General features: G+C 41.6%; 2 protein-coding genes across 4 annotated transcripts; both read left to right on the top strand.

The window, feature by feature from the left end:
- Window positions 1-87: 87 nt before the first annotated feature.
- Window positions 88-2,711, top strand: LOC108704272 (gastrula zinc finger protein XlCGF26.1-like). The gene is made up of 3 exons (XM_041579033.1): window positions 88-142; window positions 232-343; window positions 833-2,711. The coding sequence occupies exons 1-3, from the start codon at window positions 110-112 to the stop codon at window positions 2,599-2,601; spliced, it is 1,914 nt and encodes a 637-aa protein (XP_041434967.1). The 5' UTR covers window positions 88-109; the 3' UTR covers window positions 2,602-2,711.
- A 4,112-nt stretch (window positions 2,712-6,823) lies between these two features.
- Window positions 6,824-15,567, top strand: LOC108704246 (oocyte zinc finger protein XlCOF7.1-like). Of its 3 annotated transcripts, XM_018240727.2 has the most exons (6): window positions 6,824-7,286; window positions 8,673-9,091; window positions 11,303-11,443; window positions 11,547-11,684; window positions 11,774-11,897; window positions 12,277-15,567. In XM_018240727.2, exons 3-6 carry the CDS (start codon window positions 11,312-11,314, stop codon window positions 13,947-13,949), a joined length of 2,067 nt encoding a protein of 688 aa, XP_018096216.1. In that variant the 5' UTR covers window positions 6,824-7,286; window positions 8,673-9,091; window positions 11,303-11,311; the 3' UTR covers window positions 13,950-15,567. The 3 variants fall into 3 exon arrangements, with proteins under 3 accessions (XP_018096216.1, XP_018096215.1, XP_041434961.1); XM_018240726.2 differs by lacking the exon at window positions 8,673-9,091; XM_041579027.1 differs by lacking the exon at window positions 11,547-11,684.
- Window positions 15,568-16,283: the final 716 nt, after the last annotated feature.

The raw sequence follows: 16,283 nt of genomic DNA, 5'->3' as shown, positions 1-16,283 counted from the left end.
TTAGCACTACATCCCTAGGAAGAAGTCAGATGATGGGGGGGCCCTGCATGCCCCTGGCTCCGTCATACAGAAGGAAAATAACAAGAATGACAAGAAGATCCTGGAACTCATGTCCAACATCATCCAGCTGCTGACTGGAGAGGTGGGTACAGCGGCCCCTTATTGTTTAGTAACAGTGGATGATAATCCCTTTCTCTGGCTGGGGGATGACTGGAACATTGTGTGTGACAGGTTGCCATAAGGACTCGTCATGTTTCCATCTATTTTTCCTTGGACGAGTGGGACTATATAAAAAGAAACAAGGACCTTTACAGGGAAGTTATAAAGGAAGATCCGCTGCTGGGTAAGTAAAGTAGATAGATCAGAGAGATCCAGTCAGACGGCAAGTTGATCCCCTGAGCATCATAGTCATTGAAGATCAATCCAATCCAGTCAGCTAAGCAGTAGGCTTCTCTGCCAGCACAATTGTGTTGTGCCTTTGGGTCACAGTGAGATTGGACTAAGCGCCACATAAAGGTTTTATATATACTGTATATACTACAACTAGGGGAAGGCAGAAGAGGCACCTGCCTAGGGCACAATGATTGGGGGGTGCTGGGCAGATACCTGTTAAAGTGTCTTCTGCCTACTCCTAGTCTGTGTTGTCCTCTGTCCTTCCCTTCTCTCCTTCCCTCTGTCACTCTACCCTCACATATGGCGCATGCAAGATCGGAGGTGTGGGGGTGGGCCAGGTTGCCTAGGGTGCCTACTCGGCTTGGCCTGCTCCTGACACAATGAATCTCTACATATATGTATAAATTGTGATGATTTCTCCTGCTTGTATCTTTGCCAGACTGTGAATATGAAGATAAGAGAGATATTCCATCTGATCTGGGAGGAACATTATGTTATAATAATGAGCCAAGCAAGACTGGGACTGATGGAAATATCACAAACCATGAAATTTCTCCAGCTGAACAGCCACCACCAGCCAATGGGATTAAAGAAGAAATGGATTCATGGGACGGAGGAAAACAATCAGATTGCAGCATTAATCCATTTACAGAACAGATACAGGGAACAAATACACCTACTCCTATCATGGGATACAGCCTGAATAACAGCTCTGCAGATGATATAAAAGAGGAGGTGGCATTATGGCCTGAAGGAAACCATTCTGATTTCAGAATTATTATTGTTTCAGAATCAATAATGGAAACCAATACATCTGCGGCAATGATACGATGCAACCTAAATACCAGTTTGTCAGCTTCATGTGAAGGGGAAAGCCAATCAGATTGCAGCATTAATCCATTTACAGAACAGACACAGGGAACAGATAATCCTACTCCCAACACGGGGATGTACAACTGTTCTGAGTGCCATAAATGTTTTACTACTGAGGCTGATCTTCTTAGGCATCAGGAAACTCACATGGGAGCAAATCCTTTTGTCTGTTCTCTGTGTAAGAAAAGTTTTGTGTGTCATTACGACCTTATTGTACATGTGCGCAGTCACACAGGAGAGAAACCATTCTCTTGTTCTGTATGTGGGAAATGTTTTAGTCGGCGAGTGAATCTTACTGAGCATTACACAACTCACACAGGAGAGAAACCATATTCTTGTTCTGATTGTGGGAAATGTTTTACTCGTCGCTGGAACCTTTCAGAGCATCGCAAAAGTCACACAGGACAGAAACGATTCTGTTGTTCTGTATGTGGGAAAGGATTTTCGTATCACTCACAAATGAAAAGCCACTACAGGACACACACAGGGGAGAAACCATGTATTTGTTCTGAATGTGGAAAATCGTTTACAGATCATGCAGGCCTTAGAATCCACCAAAAATATCACACAGGAGTGAAACCATTTTCCTGTTCTGAATGTGGGAAGTGTTTCACCCGTCGCTCAGGCCTTACCGCACATCTCAGAATTCACACAGGAGAGAAACCATACACTTGTACTGAATGTGGAAAATGTTTTACCTGTCGCACAGACCTTGCCAGACATCTCAGAATTCACACAGAAAACAAACCATTCACTTGTTCTCAGTGTGAGAAAAGTTTTGCTTCTCACTCAGATCTTGATAGACACCACTGCCTTCCCAAAGCAGAAAAACCATTTGCATGTGCCTCAGACCTTAACATACATCACAGGATGCACACAGTAGAGAAACTATTTTCATGTTCTGAATGTGGGAAATGTTATACCCGTCGCCCAGACCTTAACTTACATCTCAGAATTCACACAGGAGAGAAACCATACACTTGCACTGAATGTGGGAAAGGTTTCCGTCACCGTGTAGACCTTAAAACCCATGAGAGAATTCACACAGGAGAGAAACCATTTTCCTGTTCTGAATGTGGGAAATGTTTTACCCGTCGCCAAGACCTCACCAATCATTTTAGAGGTCACACAGGAGAGAAACCGTTTTCTTGTACCGAATGTGGGAAATGTTTCACCCGCATCTCTCACCTTAACGTACATCTCAGAATTCACACAGGAGAGAAACCATATACTTGCACTGAATGTGGGAAAAGTTTTTCACGTCGTGATCTGCTTAATGCACATTTCCAGTTACACAAAAGGGAAAAACCATTGTCCGATAATAAATGTACATAGACATTGATGAGTGAGTAACATACAATTGTGGTTCTACCAAATTATAATTCCTTTTGGATAAGGGATGATTCTCTTTCAATAAAAGTTTAAAGGAAACATATTATGTAAAACAAGAATGTGCCAGTGCAATTTACTCTTTTAGATAAAGAAGCAATGTGCCATAAAAAGTTGTGTTTATGGTTTCTGGTCCCGCCCATCTGTTCCACTTCCTGCTGCCTACTTTCCCAGGCTGTGCAGGGGAGCTGGTGGCACACTACACTGTAGGATAGGAACCAATCAGCACCTAGGCTTACCTGATAGGGAACTGATGCCTGTCTTTGCTTGTGTGACTGCAGGGCTGTGATTGGCTTCCCCCCTTCTGGTAGGGACCGTTAGGACAAGCCCACCCCTCATTTGAAACACAGATAGGGACCAGAGAACATCTATGTGTTGCTCCAAAAAAGGTGCCATTTTTAAAGATAATATAAATTTTTAGCCCGATGTGAAACCAGCACCATATATTTTACTAATCTGCTTAGAAGATTAGTTTTTTTGTTTATCCTATATGTCTCCTTTAATGCTTTGGGCTGTTGATTTTTTTTAATGTGAGTGTTGCATGTTACTAGGGAATGTGTTGATGAGGATTAGTAACATAGTAATTAAAAGATACTCGTCCATCAAGGTCAACCTTTTAAGTCTATATATAACCTGCCTAAATGCCAGTTTATCCAGAGGAAGGCAATACCCCATTTGAAGCCTCTCCAATTTGCATCAGAGGGGGAAAAAATTCCTTTGTGACTAAAAAGTAGTCCCTGGATAAACTTGTACAATGAGCTATCTTCTATAACCCTGATTCAAACTAAAAATCGACTATTCGACCATTCGATAGTCGAAGTACTGTCTCTTTAAAAAAAATTTGACCACCTACTTCGCCATCTAAAACCTACCGAGCACCAATGTTAGCCTATGGGGAAGGTCCCCATAGGCTTTCCTAGCAATTTGTGATCGAAGGAAAATCGTTCGATCGATCAATGGATTAAAATCCTTCGTTCGATCGAATGAATTTCGGTAAATCCTTCGACTTCGAAGTTGAAGGATTTAACTTCGATGGTCGAATATCGAGGGTTAATTAACCCTCGATATTCGACCCATAGTAAATGTGCCCCTATAAGTTTTTCCTCTGCTACATTTATAATTTTCCCTAGCTTTTAGCGCTGACCTCTACAGTATATTGACTTTTGGTGAACTTTACACTCGAGGAGAACGAGTATTCAGGACGGATTAAAGGTAAAATGGAGTTCACTCCATTGAAAATATGCTCTTAGTCTTAAAAATCCCATAGGAATGAAGAGAACATGAGTGAATTTTTCTGTGGTAAGTTCTATTCGAACATTTTGTTAAATCTACATATATACAATATAATATTATGGTCACTATTACCCAGGGGTTAAATTACATTTACTTCCACATTTGCTATAAGTTCTGGGTCTTTAGAGATCACTAGATCAAGTTTATAAACTTGTCCACATTAAATGATCTGGCAGTACTGTTGCTCCAGTCAATATCTGGGTAATTAAAATCCCCCATTATCATTACTTTACCCAAACTAGCAGCCTCTAGGAAACACTTCTAGGACCACTCAATGTATTGCCAAAGTGCAAAGTCCTTGTAAGATGCGCCGGGAGATCACTGAGGTCTCTTACCTCCCGGCACGTCTCTTCTCGCATGTTGGTGCGCAGGAGTGCACTTCCTGGTCCTTGACCCTAGTGACGCCGAGCGTCTTGACGTTGTGCATCATGACATCACAGATTGTTGCATTTTGGTGCCAAATTATCCTTTAAAGGCCAGTCCACCATTTTAGAAGTGCCCAAGCTGGCTTCAGTTTATCTATCCCTGCTAAAACGTTATTTTGTCTTTAGATATCCTGGTTTTGACCTTTCGACTACGATTTTTGCCGCCTGAACTTTTCGCCTGACTCTCACTACGCTTCTTCTTGATCCCTGCCGGTACCTCATTAACGCTTTTTGGCTACGCACTTCCTTGTTGGCTTCTGCAGTAGAAAGCCCGGGGCCCCAAAAGGGCGCTGGTGAACACCAGAACCACAGGGTCCTCCTGTGCAACCAAAGCTACTGTTCACTACACTGATGAATGGACTGATTTACCCTAGTGGGCCTTATTTTGATCTGACAAATAATTATGCAGAATTCTAGGCCAGTAAAGTTCCATAACGACCAACAACTCTCTTGCCTCAGCAACTAAAAATTATCATTTGCTGTCACCCTACCGTCTCTCTGCACAGGCGACTGACACAACTCTTTCTTCCAAATCTTATGCTACATTCTTCTCTGACTTTGAATCCATGCTCACTCTTTTCCAGCCCTGCTGTTATCTTGGGTGACCCATATCAATCCTGGTCATCATGATTTCTCCATCTAGCCTCCTCCTTTGACCCCCAGCAGTGGACAAGTACAGCAATCAGTAAAGATGGTCACTTCCTATAGTTTTCTCCCCAGGGGCTTTTAGAAGGGCGCTCCACTCGACATTTTCTCTAAGCTGCCCAGCAGTTGAAATGAAATAACTCATTTTAGTATCTGCCTGATTGACATGAGGCTCACTAGGGAAAGAGCTCACACATGGGCAATTTGTCACATAATGCTGCATAGTGCTTTTTTATGCACTTATTTTTTTTTCTAATTAGCCTGCTTGTCAGGGGTGATCCTGGGCAGCCCCAATGCTGCCCCCCTCTCCTACTCCGTGTTTAAAGGAGACATATAGGATAAATGAAAAACCCCTAATTTTGTAGGCAATTATAAGTAATATATGGTATTGCTTTTATGTGGTGCTAAAAATTAACATTATCTTGAAAAATAGCCCATTTATTGGAGCTCCCTATAGATGTTCTCTGGTCCCGGTCTGTGTTTCAAATGAGGGGTGGGCGTGTCCTAACGGTCCCTGCCAGAAGCACAGTAGGAGGGGGACAGCCAATCACAGCCCTGCAGTCACACAAGCACAGACAGGCTTCAGTTCCCTATCAGGTCCTGCTAGCTGCTGATTGGTTCCTGTCCTACAGTGCAGTAAGCTGAGTGCACAGCCTGGGAATTCAGGGAGCAGGAAGTATCAGGGCGATCGGTCGTTTAGTCGATGGGACAGATTAAAAGATTTCTGTTGGCTAACAATAATTTCTCTGCATGTATTGCCTGTCTGACCATATCAATGGGTGATTGTCACTACTATTTGTCGGATGTAACTTTCCTACGATTAGGGTTGCCTTCTTTTCTGAAAAAAATACCAGCCATCCTATATTTTTATGGTTTTCCCTATTTAATAACATTGTTACTAAACAGCATTTTTACCGGCCAGCCAGGTAAAATACCTGTCAGGTGGCAACCCAACCTATGATAGCCGTCAGATTTGTTACACACAATTCCTGACTGTGTCCAAATTACTACTTTCAGTGTGAATATAGTGTTTTCTCAGGTCAGACATTTAATTCATAAAGTAAATCTCATATTTAATCAAAATCAGGCTCGGAACTGTGGTGAGGACACAAAGGCCCTGACCTAGGGCTGCATATGCCACCCAGCAGCATTCTAAGGGGCACTAATAGAGTTGCCACCTGGCCAGTAAAAATTATGGTTGATCCCAATGTTATTAATAGGGAAAAAAAAGATAAATATATAGGAAGGTCAGTGATCCCAATGTTATTAATAGGGAAAAAAAGATAAATTTATAGGAAGGTCAGTGATCCCAATGTTATTAATAGGGAATAAAGATAAATATATAGGAAGGTCAGTGATCCCAATGTTATTAATAGGGAATAAAGATAAATATATAGGAAGGTCAGTGATCCCAATGTTATTAATAGGGAATAAAGATAAATATATAGGAAGGTCAGTGATCCCAATGTTATTAATAGGGAATAAAGATAAATATATAGGAAGGTCAGTGATCCCAATGTTATTAATAGGGAATAAAGATAAATATATAGGAAGGTCAGTGATCCCAAATTTATTAATAGGGAATAAAGATAAATATATAGGAAGGCCAGTGATCCCAATGTTATTAAGGGGGAATAAAGATAAATATATAGGAAGGTCTGTTTTTTTTTCCAGAAAAGGAAACAACCCTAGGCATTATGAAGAGCAGCTCATTTTAAATCCCTTCTCTACCCCATAGGTCTCTGCCCCAGTGAATGAATAAAGAGAGCTATGGACTGTATGATGTACAGCATATTGCCATATACATTTACTGTGTTGGGAACGTGTGTGCTGCTGTGTCTGACAGGAAAAGGCAACAATCAGCCACAGGCTTGGAGACAAAGGGGCAGCAAATAATAGGGGGAGGGGCTCAGACACTGAATAGCCCACACTGTGTCCTGCCAACCAAACCTGATGAACCAGTGCAGCCTTTTCCTTCCTAAGAGGGGAGGGGCAGACTGCTGCAGAGGATATGATTGGCTTAATAGTCAAAGGGCTGAGACTTGGAGTTAAGGGCTGTGGGTAATTTTTGCCAGAACAGCCAAAAGGAATCAGCCAGGCTACTTAGTAAAAGCCTCTGGGAGGGGATCTGAGAGATATTTGTGCGGTACAGAGATATGTGAGGAATTGTCTCCCGTCCCTTACTGAGCCGCTCTCACTCCCACCTCCCAAGCACCCGGGACCATTGGTTTGTAGCCGGAGCAGGGAACTCTGGGAACTTCCACACAGGTAGGTACTGACCCCCCACCCCAAAATACTGAGCCCATATGTGCTGCCTCCCTTATTCCTACCTTGTGTGGCACCCACCTCTGTCATTTACCCCTCACTCTACTCTACTATGGGCTGTGTGTCTCACAGTGCTGCTACTGCTACTGTGGGACTGGGGGTCGCTCCTGCTGCTGCTGTGGGACTGGGGGTCGCTGCTGCTGCTGTGGGACTGGGGGTCGCTGCTGCTGTGGGACTGGGGGTCGGTGCTGCACAGCAGCTTATTTATATACACTATAGTAGTACTTATCTGTTATCTACTGTGTATCCTGTGCTTGAATGGCTGCCCCCATGGCTACACAGCAGCTTGTTTATATAAACTATAGTAGTACTTATCTGTTATCTACTGTGTATCCTGTGCTTGAATGGCTGCCCCCATGGCTACACAGCAGCTTGTTTATATAAACTATAGTAGTACTTATCTGTTATCTACTGTGTATCCTGTGCTTGAATGGCTGCCCCCATGGCTACACAGCAGCTTGTTTATATAAACTATAGTAGTACTTATCTGTTATCTACTGTGTATCCTGTGCTTGAATGGCTGCCCCCATGGCTACACAGCAGCTTGTTTATATAAACTATAGTAGTACTTATCTGTTATCTACTGTGTATCCTGTGCTTGAATGGCTGCCCCCATGGCTACACAGCAGCTTGTTTATATAAACTATAGTAGTACTTATCTGTTATCTACTGTGTATCCTGTGCTTGAATGGCTGCCCCCATGGCTACACAGCAGCTTGTTTATATAAACTATAGTAGTACTTATCTGTTATCTACTGTGTATCCTGTGCTTGAATGGCTGCCCCCATGGCTACACAGCAGCTTGTTTATATAAACTATAGTAGTACTTATCTGTTATCTACTGTGTATCCTGTGCTTGAATGGCTGCCCCCATGGCTACACAGCAGCTTGTTTATATAAACTATAGTAGTATTTCTGAAGCAAACATACCTTTTTTACCAGTGTAGGGCAGCACTACATTATATTGCCATTTCATTAAAAAAACTTTCATGTTTTGGTCTTACTGTTCCTTTAAGGGTCCCACCGCTTCCTGCTTAATTTTTTTTACTTTTTACATTACATATTTAAAAATCGTTTTGGATTGTTTATACTCCTCACTGCAATACCCCTTTTCCTTATCAAATTTAGCTTGTCTGCTTTATTGCATGATTTATTTTTCCTCCTTGTACCTGATAAACGTTTCAGCTGCCCCAGCTAACTTGGAGGCACGTCTTTTCTTACTCAACACCAACACTTCTATTAAATCAAAAAGCTTCTGTTTTGTAATGACGTTCCTTGCTTACAAGGGGATATACTGACATGTATACTGTATTTATTACGCAACTGTAGGGAAGTAGTGCAAATGCTTGTATAGGAGCAGGCACAGAGCTGTTACCTAGCAACCAGCTGTATAGTGATCTCGGAGCTACAGGAAGTGACTCAGCAGCTAGGCAGGAAGAAGAAGTCATAGATTCTGGCAGAAAAGAAAAGTCTGGCAGAGAGAACCACATGGTGGACAAAGATAGAGAGAGCAGAGAGCTGAGACGAGGCTGCACCAAAAGTATTTTCAATTGGATCGGGCTGCCACAGGGAAGCCACATAATGTGTCTGGAGAGACAGAGAGTGTGAAAGGAATCCAGACTGGAGGAACAACCAGCAGGAGATTCCTATCTGAGCATCCAAAGGGGCCGCTAGTCTCACTGTATGACTGACTGTGCTGGATTCACCTGTGCTGATTTCAACTGTAAAACATCTGAAGAGGATTTAGAGTGAGTACTGATATTTCAAGTGACAGGGTACTAAAGGAGCGCTCAAATATTTCTACAGATTTGTATTACTTGAACTGCGAGGAGCCATCCATTACTTTAAAGGACTTATCCAGTTATTTAGTCATGCAAACAAGTTAGTTAGTAAGGCCCTATTGTCACTGGTTATGAGTGCTATTAGTTGGCCTTTTATTTTAGATACAGAAAATGTTTTCAAATGGAGGGCACTCTAATATAAGATATATATAGTATAGTTAGCATATGGGTGCAAACAAAGCCCTTACAAGGCCCCCATATAAGGCCAAACACAGAACAATGTTAACCAAAAAGGGCCTGCACACCAAATAAACAGCAAGACCACGTGGTATTTGAATAGTCGTATATTTTTATATATTAAAAAGGAGAATATACATACATATTACAGGGCAAAAATATGTCCAAAAATATCACAAGAGATCAATTATACATACCACGTAAATATGGTCAAACAGCAATAGGAAACAAAAAGACGTTTCGGCTTTTAGCCTTTCTCAAGGGGAGAAAAGGCTAAAAGCCGAAACGTCGGGGTGATTCTCTTCTCAGGGCAGGTGTATCCGCTTTTCTCTTTGTTTCCTATTGCTGTTTGACCATATTTACGTGGTATGTATAATTGATCTCTTGTGATATTTTTGGACATATTTTTGCCCTGTAATATGTATGTATATTCTCCTTTTTAATATATAAAAATATACGACTATTCAAATACCACGTGGTCTTGCTGTTTATTTGGTGTGCAGGCCCTTTTTGGTTAACACTTTTATTTTAGATAAACATTTATTCAGTTTAATGAATTGTGTGTGTTTGTGTTTTATTACTGTGTTCCTAGTGGGGCCACCCCTGGGTGCATTTTTGGATCCCACTAGGTAGAGGCAATGTGCTAGTAAGTACCAGGTGCCCAGTCTCTCCCCATACGACTGCGGAGTGGCTCAGGTTTGTCCCATGCGAGGTAAGTGTCATACGTGGTGTAACACCGACAAAGGGGTGTTGAAGGGTTACACAACATTTTAAAGACATCCCATTTTTGTTCTGTGTTTAACATTGTTACATCCCTTTAAATTGTTGTACTCTCTCCAGCTCATTAATATGTTTTTTTGCTTTAGTGGCCATTGATTGTGTTACACAGAGTTACATGACTTGTTATCCACAAATACTTTTCAATTTAGGAAACCCAGGCATACTTCCATTTAGGGGCCAATTTATGAGCATTGTAGAATGTTTGTTGTTCCGAACAGTAATTTTTATCTCAAAAGAACAATATTTACACATAGTTACTTATTCCATTTTTTCGCAAAATGGAAAAAAACCATAAAATCTACAAATACAAAAATATGGCAAGTAAAAGCTACCGAGGTCCTGTAGAAGTCAATGGAAGTTTAATTTCTTTTCTTGCAAAGATCAGCCTTTCATTCCTGGTTTTAGAGGTTTTCAGAGATCAAAACGTTGTTGTTGCACAGATTTTTTTCACACCCACTCTGTGTAATCTATCTTTTTACGTAGAAGGATCACCGGCACACAGGAGTTTAGTCAGCAGGGCAAGCCCTTGCAATTGTATTAATGCAGTGCAACGTTTCAGGGCACGCCCCTTTGCTTGACAGGGGCGTGCCCCGAAACATTGCACTGCATTAATAAAATTGCAAGGGCTTGCCATGCTGACTAAACTCCTGTGTGCCGGTGATCCTTCTACGTACCTTGGTTGGGCGGTTGCCGATTCCCCTACCAACGAGCACCAGGAAACTCTGCTTGGGTTTGTGAGGTGTGCGGTTTCTCCAAATTTGCTTTAATCTATCTTTTTGCCATCTCTATACAGGTACAAATACTATGTTCTCGGCCAATATTCCTTCATTTAACCAGTAACTTTCTGTGTGGCACTGTATCACATGCTTTAGCAAAGGATTAGATAATCACATCCACTGCCATCCTAGAGTCTAGGTTTCTACTCGCCTCATAGAAAGCAATTACAATAACCTGCAAAATCTATTACACATTAAAACAAAATAATTTATTAATTAATTACCCAAGTCCTGGGTCACCCAATCCCATGTCATGCTAATGTACGCATAGTTGCCCTTTTTATAGCTGAGATTGAAAATTGGCACCACTTAATATTCATCATTGCCTACATGAGGAGGGCACTTTAAATAGCTATTATATTCATCTCTCTTCTTCCCATGTCAGGGATAGTCAATGAGAATGTGGGAGGAAGCGAGTGACACAGGGATGAAGGGGGAGAAGAAGAAGGATAAAAATGAGGAGCGGGGGAGGAAGGAGAAAATCGTGAATCTCACACTGGAGATGATTTATCTGCTGACTGGAGAGGTGAGGGGCACTGTGACTGGCACACTGACAAGAGACTGTCTGTCTGTACAAAGGGGGTCTCTCTGCAGCTCAAACACCATTCTCTCTTCCTTTCAATATTTAGCACTACATCCCTAGGAAGAAGTCAGATGATGGGGGGGCCCTGCATGCCCCTGGCTCCGTCATACAGAAGGAAAATAACAAGAATGACAAGAAGATCCTGGAACTCATGTCCAACATCATCCAGCTGCTGACTGGAGAGGTGGGTACAGCGGCCCCTTATTGTTTAGTAACAGTGGATGATAATCCCTTTCTCTGGCTGGGGGATGACTGGAACATTGTGTGTGACAGGTTGCCATAAGGACTCATCATGTTTCCATCTATTTTACCTTGGACGAGTGGGACTATATAACAGGAAACAAGGACCATTACAGGGAAGGGATAAAGGAAGATCTGCTGCAGCTACGACCACTGGGTAAGTAAAGGAAATGGATCAAAGAGACCAAGTCTGAGCATCATAGTCATTGGAGATCAATCCGATTCAGTCAGCTGGGCAGTAGGGCTCCTATATCTAGAAACAAATTATCTAAAGGCACACAGAACTGATGCAAGCAAGGTACACCTTGCAGGTTTAATGCATATGTGCAGTGCTACAGTAGGGCTCCTATGCCAGCACAATTGCTGTTGTGCCTTTGAGTCACATTAAGGTTTTATATACAACTTTTTATACTGTATCAGTCGGGTGACCAATCCGGCGTTCCTGCTTCTTCCGTTCCTGCATTTCCTGACACAATGAATCCCTACATATATGTATAAAATGTGATAATGATTTCTCCTGCTTGTATCTTTTCCAGACAGTGAATGTAAAGATAAGAGAGACATTACAGCTGATCTGGGAGGAACATTATGTTATAATAAAGAACCAAGCAAGATTAGGAATGATGGAAAACTCACAAAGCATGAAATGTCTCCAGCGGAACAGCCCCCACCAGCCAATGGGATTAAAGAGGAACCGACTTCATGGGAAGGAGGAAACCAATCAGATTGCAGCATTAATCAACATACAGAACAGATACAGGGAATTGATACACCTACTCCTATCATGGGATGCAGCCTGAATAACAGCTTGTCGGAGGATTCTTTATCGGTTGTTATTAAAAAGGAAGCAGCTTCATGGGAAGAAGGAAGAAAGCACCTTGCAGAACAAAGACAAAAAATAGACACATCTACTGTCATGGGAACGAGTCTGAATAACAACTTATTCACTAAGGATACATCAGATGGAATAAAGGAGAAATTGTTCTTATGGGAAACAGACCATACGTACTGCAAGATAAATACAATTACAGGACAGATACTGCAAACAGATCAAATATCTCATATTATAGGCTGCAGCCTAAATAACAACTCACAAGGTGATTATGTATCATTGGTTATAAAGGAGGAAGCAGCTTCGTGTGAAGGGGGGGACCAATCAGATTACAGCATTAATCCATTTGGAGAACAGACACAGGGAACAGATAATCCTACTCCCAACACGGGGATGTACAACTGTTCTGAGTGCCATGAATGTTTTACTACTGAGGCTGATCTTCTTAGGCATCAGGAAACTCACAGGGGAGCAAATCCTTTTGTCTGTTCTCTGTGTAAGAAAAGTTTTGTGTGTCATTCCGACCTTATTGTACATGTGCGCAGTCACATAGGAGAGAAACCATTCTCTTGTTCTTTATGTGGGAAATGTTTTAGTTGGGAAGTGCATCTTACTGAGCATTACGCAACTCACACAAGAGAGAAACCATATTCTTGTTCTGAGTGTGGGAAATGTTTTACTCGTCGCTGGAACCTTGCTCAGCATAGCAGAAGTCACACAGGACAGAAACGATTCTGTTGTTCTGTATGTGGGAAAGATTTTTCATATCACTCACAAATGAAAAGCCACTACAGGACACACACAGGGGAGAAACCATATATTTGTTCTGAATGTGGAAAATCGTTTAAAGATGGTTCAGGCCTTAGAATCCACCAAAAGTATCACACAGGAGTGAAACCATTTTCCTGTTCTGAATGTGGGAAGTGTTTCACCCGTCGCTCAGGCCTTACCGCACATATCAGAGTTCACACAGGAGAGAGACCCTTTCCCTGCTCTGAATGTGGTAAATGTTTCACCTGTCAAACAGACCTTGCCCGACATCTCAGAATTCACACAGGAGAGAAACCATACACCTGCACTGAATGTGGGAAAGGTTATATCGGTCGCACAGACCTTGCCCGACATATCCGAATTCACACAGGAGAGAAACCGTACTCCTGCACTGAATGTGGGAAATGTTATGTCGGTCGCACAGACCTTAACAGGCATCTCAGAATTCACACAGGAGAGAAACCATTCACTTGTAGTGAATGTGGCAAATGTTTTATCTTTTGCACAGACCTTAACAGACATCTCAAAAGTCACACAAAAAAAAAACCATTCACAAGTTCTCCTTGTCACTCAGATCTTGATAGACAGCACTGCCTTCCCAGATGAGAAAAACCATTTGCATGTGCCTCAGACCTCAACGTACATCACAGGATGCACACAGTAGCATACCGTACTTCCTAACTGTCCCGTTTGAGCAGGACAGTCCCGCTTTTGACAGCTCAACCTGCAGTCCCATGTTTGTTACTGAAATGTCTCGACTATCTCTTTGATCTCCTGCACTGAACGGCCAAAAAAAGAAACAAAGTTTCTAACTTAATTGGCAGAGAATCCAGAAACGATACTTTGATACTTTTGTATCAATTTAAGATAACTAGTGGGAGAACTTAGACTCACAGCTTAAAAGGCAGTTCGCCTTCATTAGCAAAACTGTACTAACACATAAAAATCACAGAAATGTGTTCACACCTTCATAACTTGGCAACTGTTGTAAAATGGACATGGTAATTAGGAGGTGTGGTCAAAAAAATCTTTTTTGATCCCTTTTTCTGTTTCCAAAATGTTGGGAGGTATGCAGTAGAGAAACTATTTTTATGTTCTGAATGTGGGAAATATTTTACCCGTCACCAGACCTTAACTTACATCTTAGAATCTACACAGGAGAGAAACCATTCACTTGTACTGAATGTGGGAAAGGTTTCCGTAACCGTGTAGACCTTAAAACCCATGAGAGCATTCACACAGAAGTTTTTCACGTCGTGATCTGCTTAATGCACATTCCCAGTTACACACAAGGGAGAAACCATTGTCGGATAATAACTGTACATAGACATTGATGAGTGAGTAAAATACAATCGTGGTTCAACCAAATTATAATTCCTTTTGGATAAGGGATAATTCTCCTTCAATACAACTTTAAAGGAGACATATTATGTAAAAGAAAAATGTACCAGTGCATTAAACTATTTTAGATATAGAACTGTGATTTAAAAAGTTGTGATTGTGGTTACTTTATTGAAAACTTCTGCAAAATCCCTACTAGTCCTGCCCATCTGTTCCACTTCCTGCTGCCTCCTTTCCCAGGCTGTGCTGTGGGGCTGTGATTCATAATTGCCTACACAATTAGGGTTTTTTGTTTTGTTCATCCAATATGTCTCCTTTAACTTGTCCAGTTCTGTCTCTCAGTATTTCTCTGGTTTTATTTCAATGTGCTCCAACCACAACTCTGGGCCAGTTGGAATGTGGTTGTTGTATATCCGTTCCCTGCCCCTCAGGTCTCTTCTCCAGTGAATAAATAAAGAGATCTATGGCCCATATAATAAAGCTTGCCATATACATTATTATGTGTGTAGAACTCGTGGGCTGCTGTGTGTCTGACAGGAAAAGGTCACTAGTAGGGCTGAGAGTTGAAGTTAAAGGAAAACGATACCCCTCAAACAATGTAGGGCTCTATAAAAATATATTGCATAAATCAGCTCATATGTAAAACCCTGCTTCATGAAAATAATGCAAATTAGAAAACAGGTGAAGCTTGTCGGCTTTTCCCACGGGTTATCCTGTGTCTGATATCCCAATTGCGTAAATCTGTAGAAGTATAGCGTTGTGGGACAAATCCAAAGCAGCAACTTGACTGCAAAAACTCTTTATTGGGGAGTAGAGATACACAACATGTTTCGGGCTGTGCCCTTTGTGAAGTGTGTAAATAAACCATTTTCATAATAATATACTTTTTAGTCGTTTGTAATAATCATAAATAGAAAAAAAATAATATCACATGAGCCAATTAACAGAGTTCTGTCTTTTGCTTCCACACTTCTTCCTGTTACAGTTTGAGCTGCAGTATTTCTGGTCAGGTGATCTCTTCCTGTTACAGTTAGAGCTGCAGTATTTCTGGTCAGGTGATCTCTTCCTGTTACAGTTAGAGCTGCAGTATTTCTGGTCAGGTGAGCTCTTCCTGTTACAGTTAGAGCTGCAGTATTTCTGGTCAGGTGAGCTCTTCCTGTTACAGTTAGACCTGCAGTATTTCTTGTCAGGTGATCTCTTCCTGTTACAGTTAGAGCTGCAGTATTTCTGGTCAGGTGATCTCTTCCTGTTACAGTTAGAGCTGCAGTATTTCTGGTCAGGTGATCTCTTCCTGTTACAGTTAGAGCTGCAGTATTTCTGGTCAGGTGATCTCTTAGGCAGCACACAGACAATCACGAAATGGTGGTTCAAGGCAAGAGATGTAAAAGGGCACTATTTACTTAAATATATATTCCGGTTTGATAAGATTCTTTAATATGCCATTTAATTTGATATAAACTATCTGTTGCTCAAGTATTCATTTTGGGGATATAGTTTTCCTTTAAGGGCTGAGGGTAATTTTTGCCAGCAAGCCAAAAAGAATCAGTCAGCTTAATAAAAGGCCGCTGGTATTGTCGGATATGTGATTAACCCTGGGAT

Source organism: Xenopus laevis, chromosome 9_10S (genome assembly GCF_017654675.1).
Source record: "Xenopus laevis strain J_2021 chromosome 9_10S, Xenopus_laevis_v10.1, whole genome shotgun sequence".
Lineage (NCBI taxonomy): Eukaryota > Metazoa > Chordata > Amphibia > Anura > Pipidae > Xenopus > Xenopus laevis.
Note: the sequence above shows the minus strand (reverse complement) of the source record. Positions and strands in the feature narration are given on the sequence as shown.

Coding starts and splice junctions, on each gene's coding strand:
- LOC108704246 (XM_018240726.2), top strand. CDS start 11,312: ATGAGAATGTGGGAGGAAGCGAGTGACACAGGGATGAAGGGGGAGAAG. Junction 11,685..11,773: donor TCCAGCTGCTGACTGGAGAG/GTGGGTACAGCG, acceptor TGTGTGTGACAG/GTTGCCATAAGGACTCATCA. Junction 11,898..12,276: donor GCTGCAGCTACGACCACTGG/GTAAGTAAAGGA, acceptor TATCTTTTCCAG/ACAGTGAATGTAAAGATAAG.
- LOC108704272 (XM_041579033.1), top strand. CDS start 110: ATGTCCAACATCATCCAGCTGCTGACTGGAGAG. Junction 143..231: donor TCCAGCTGCTGACTGGAGAG/GTGGGTACAGCG, acceptor TGTGTGTGACAG/GTTGCCATAAGGACTCGTCA. Junction 344..832: donor AAAGGAAGATCCGCTGCTGG/GTAAGTAAAGTA, acceptor TATCTTTGCCAG/ACTGTGAATATGAAGATAAG.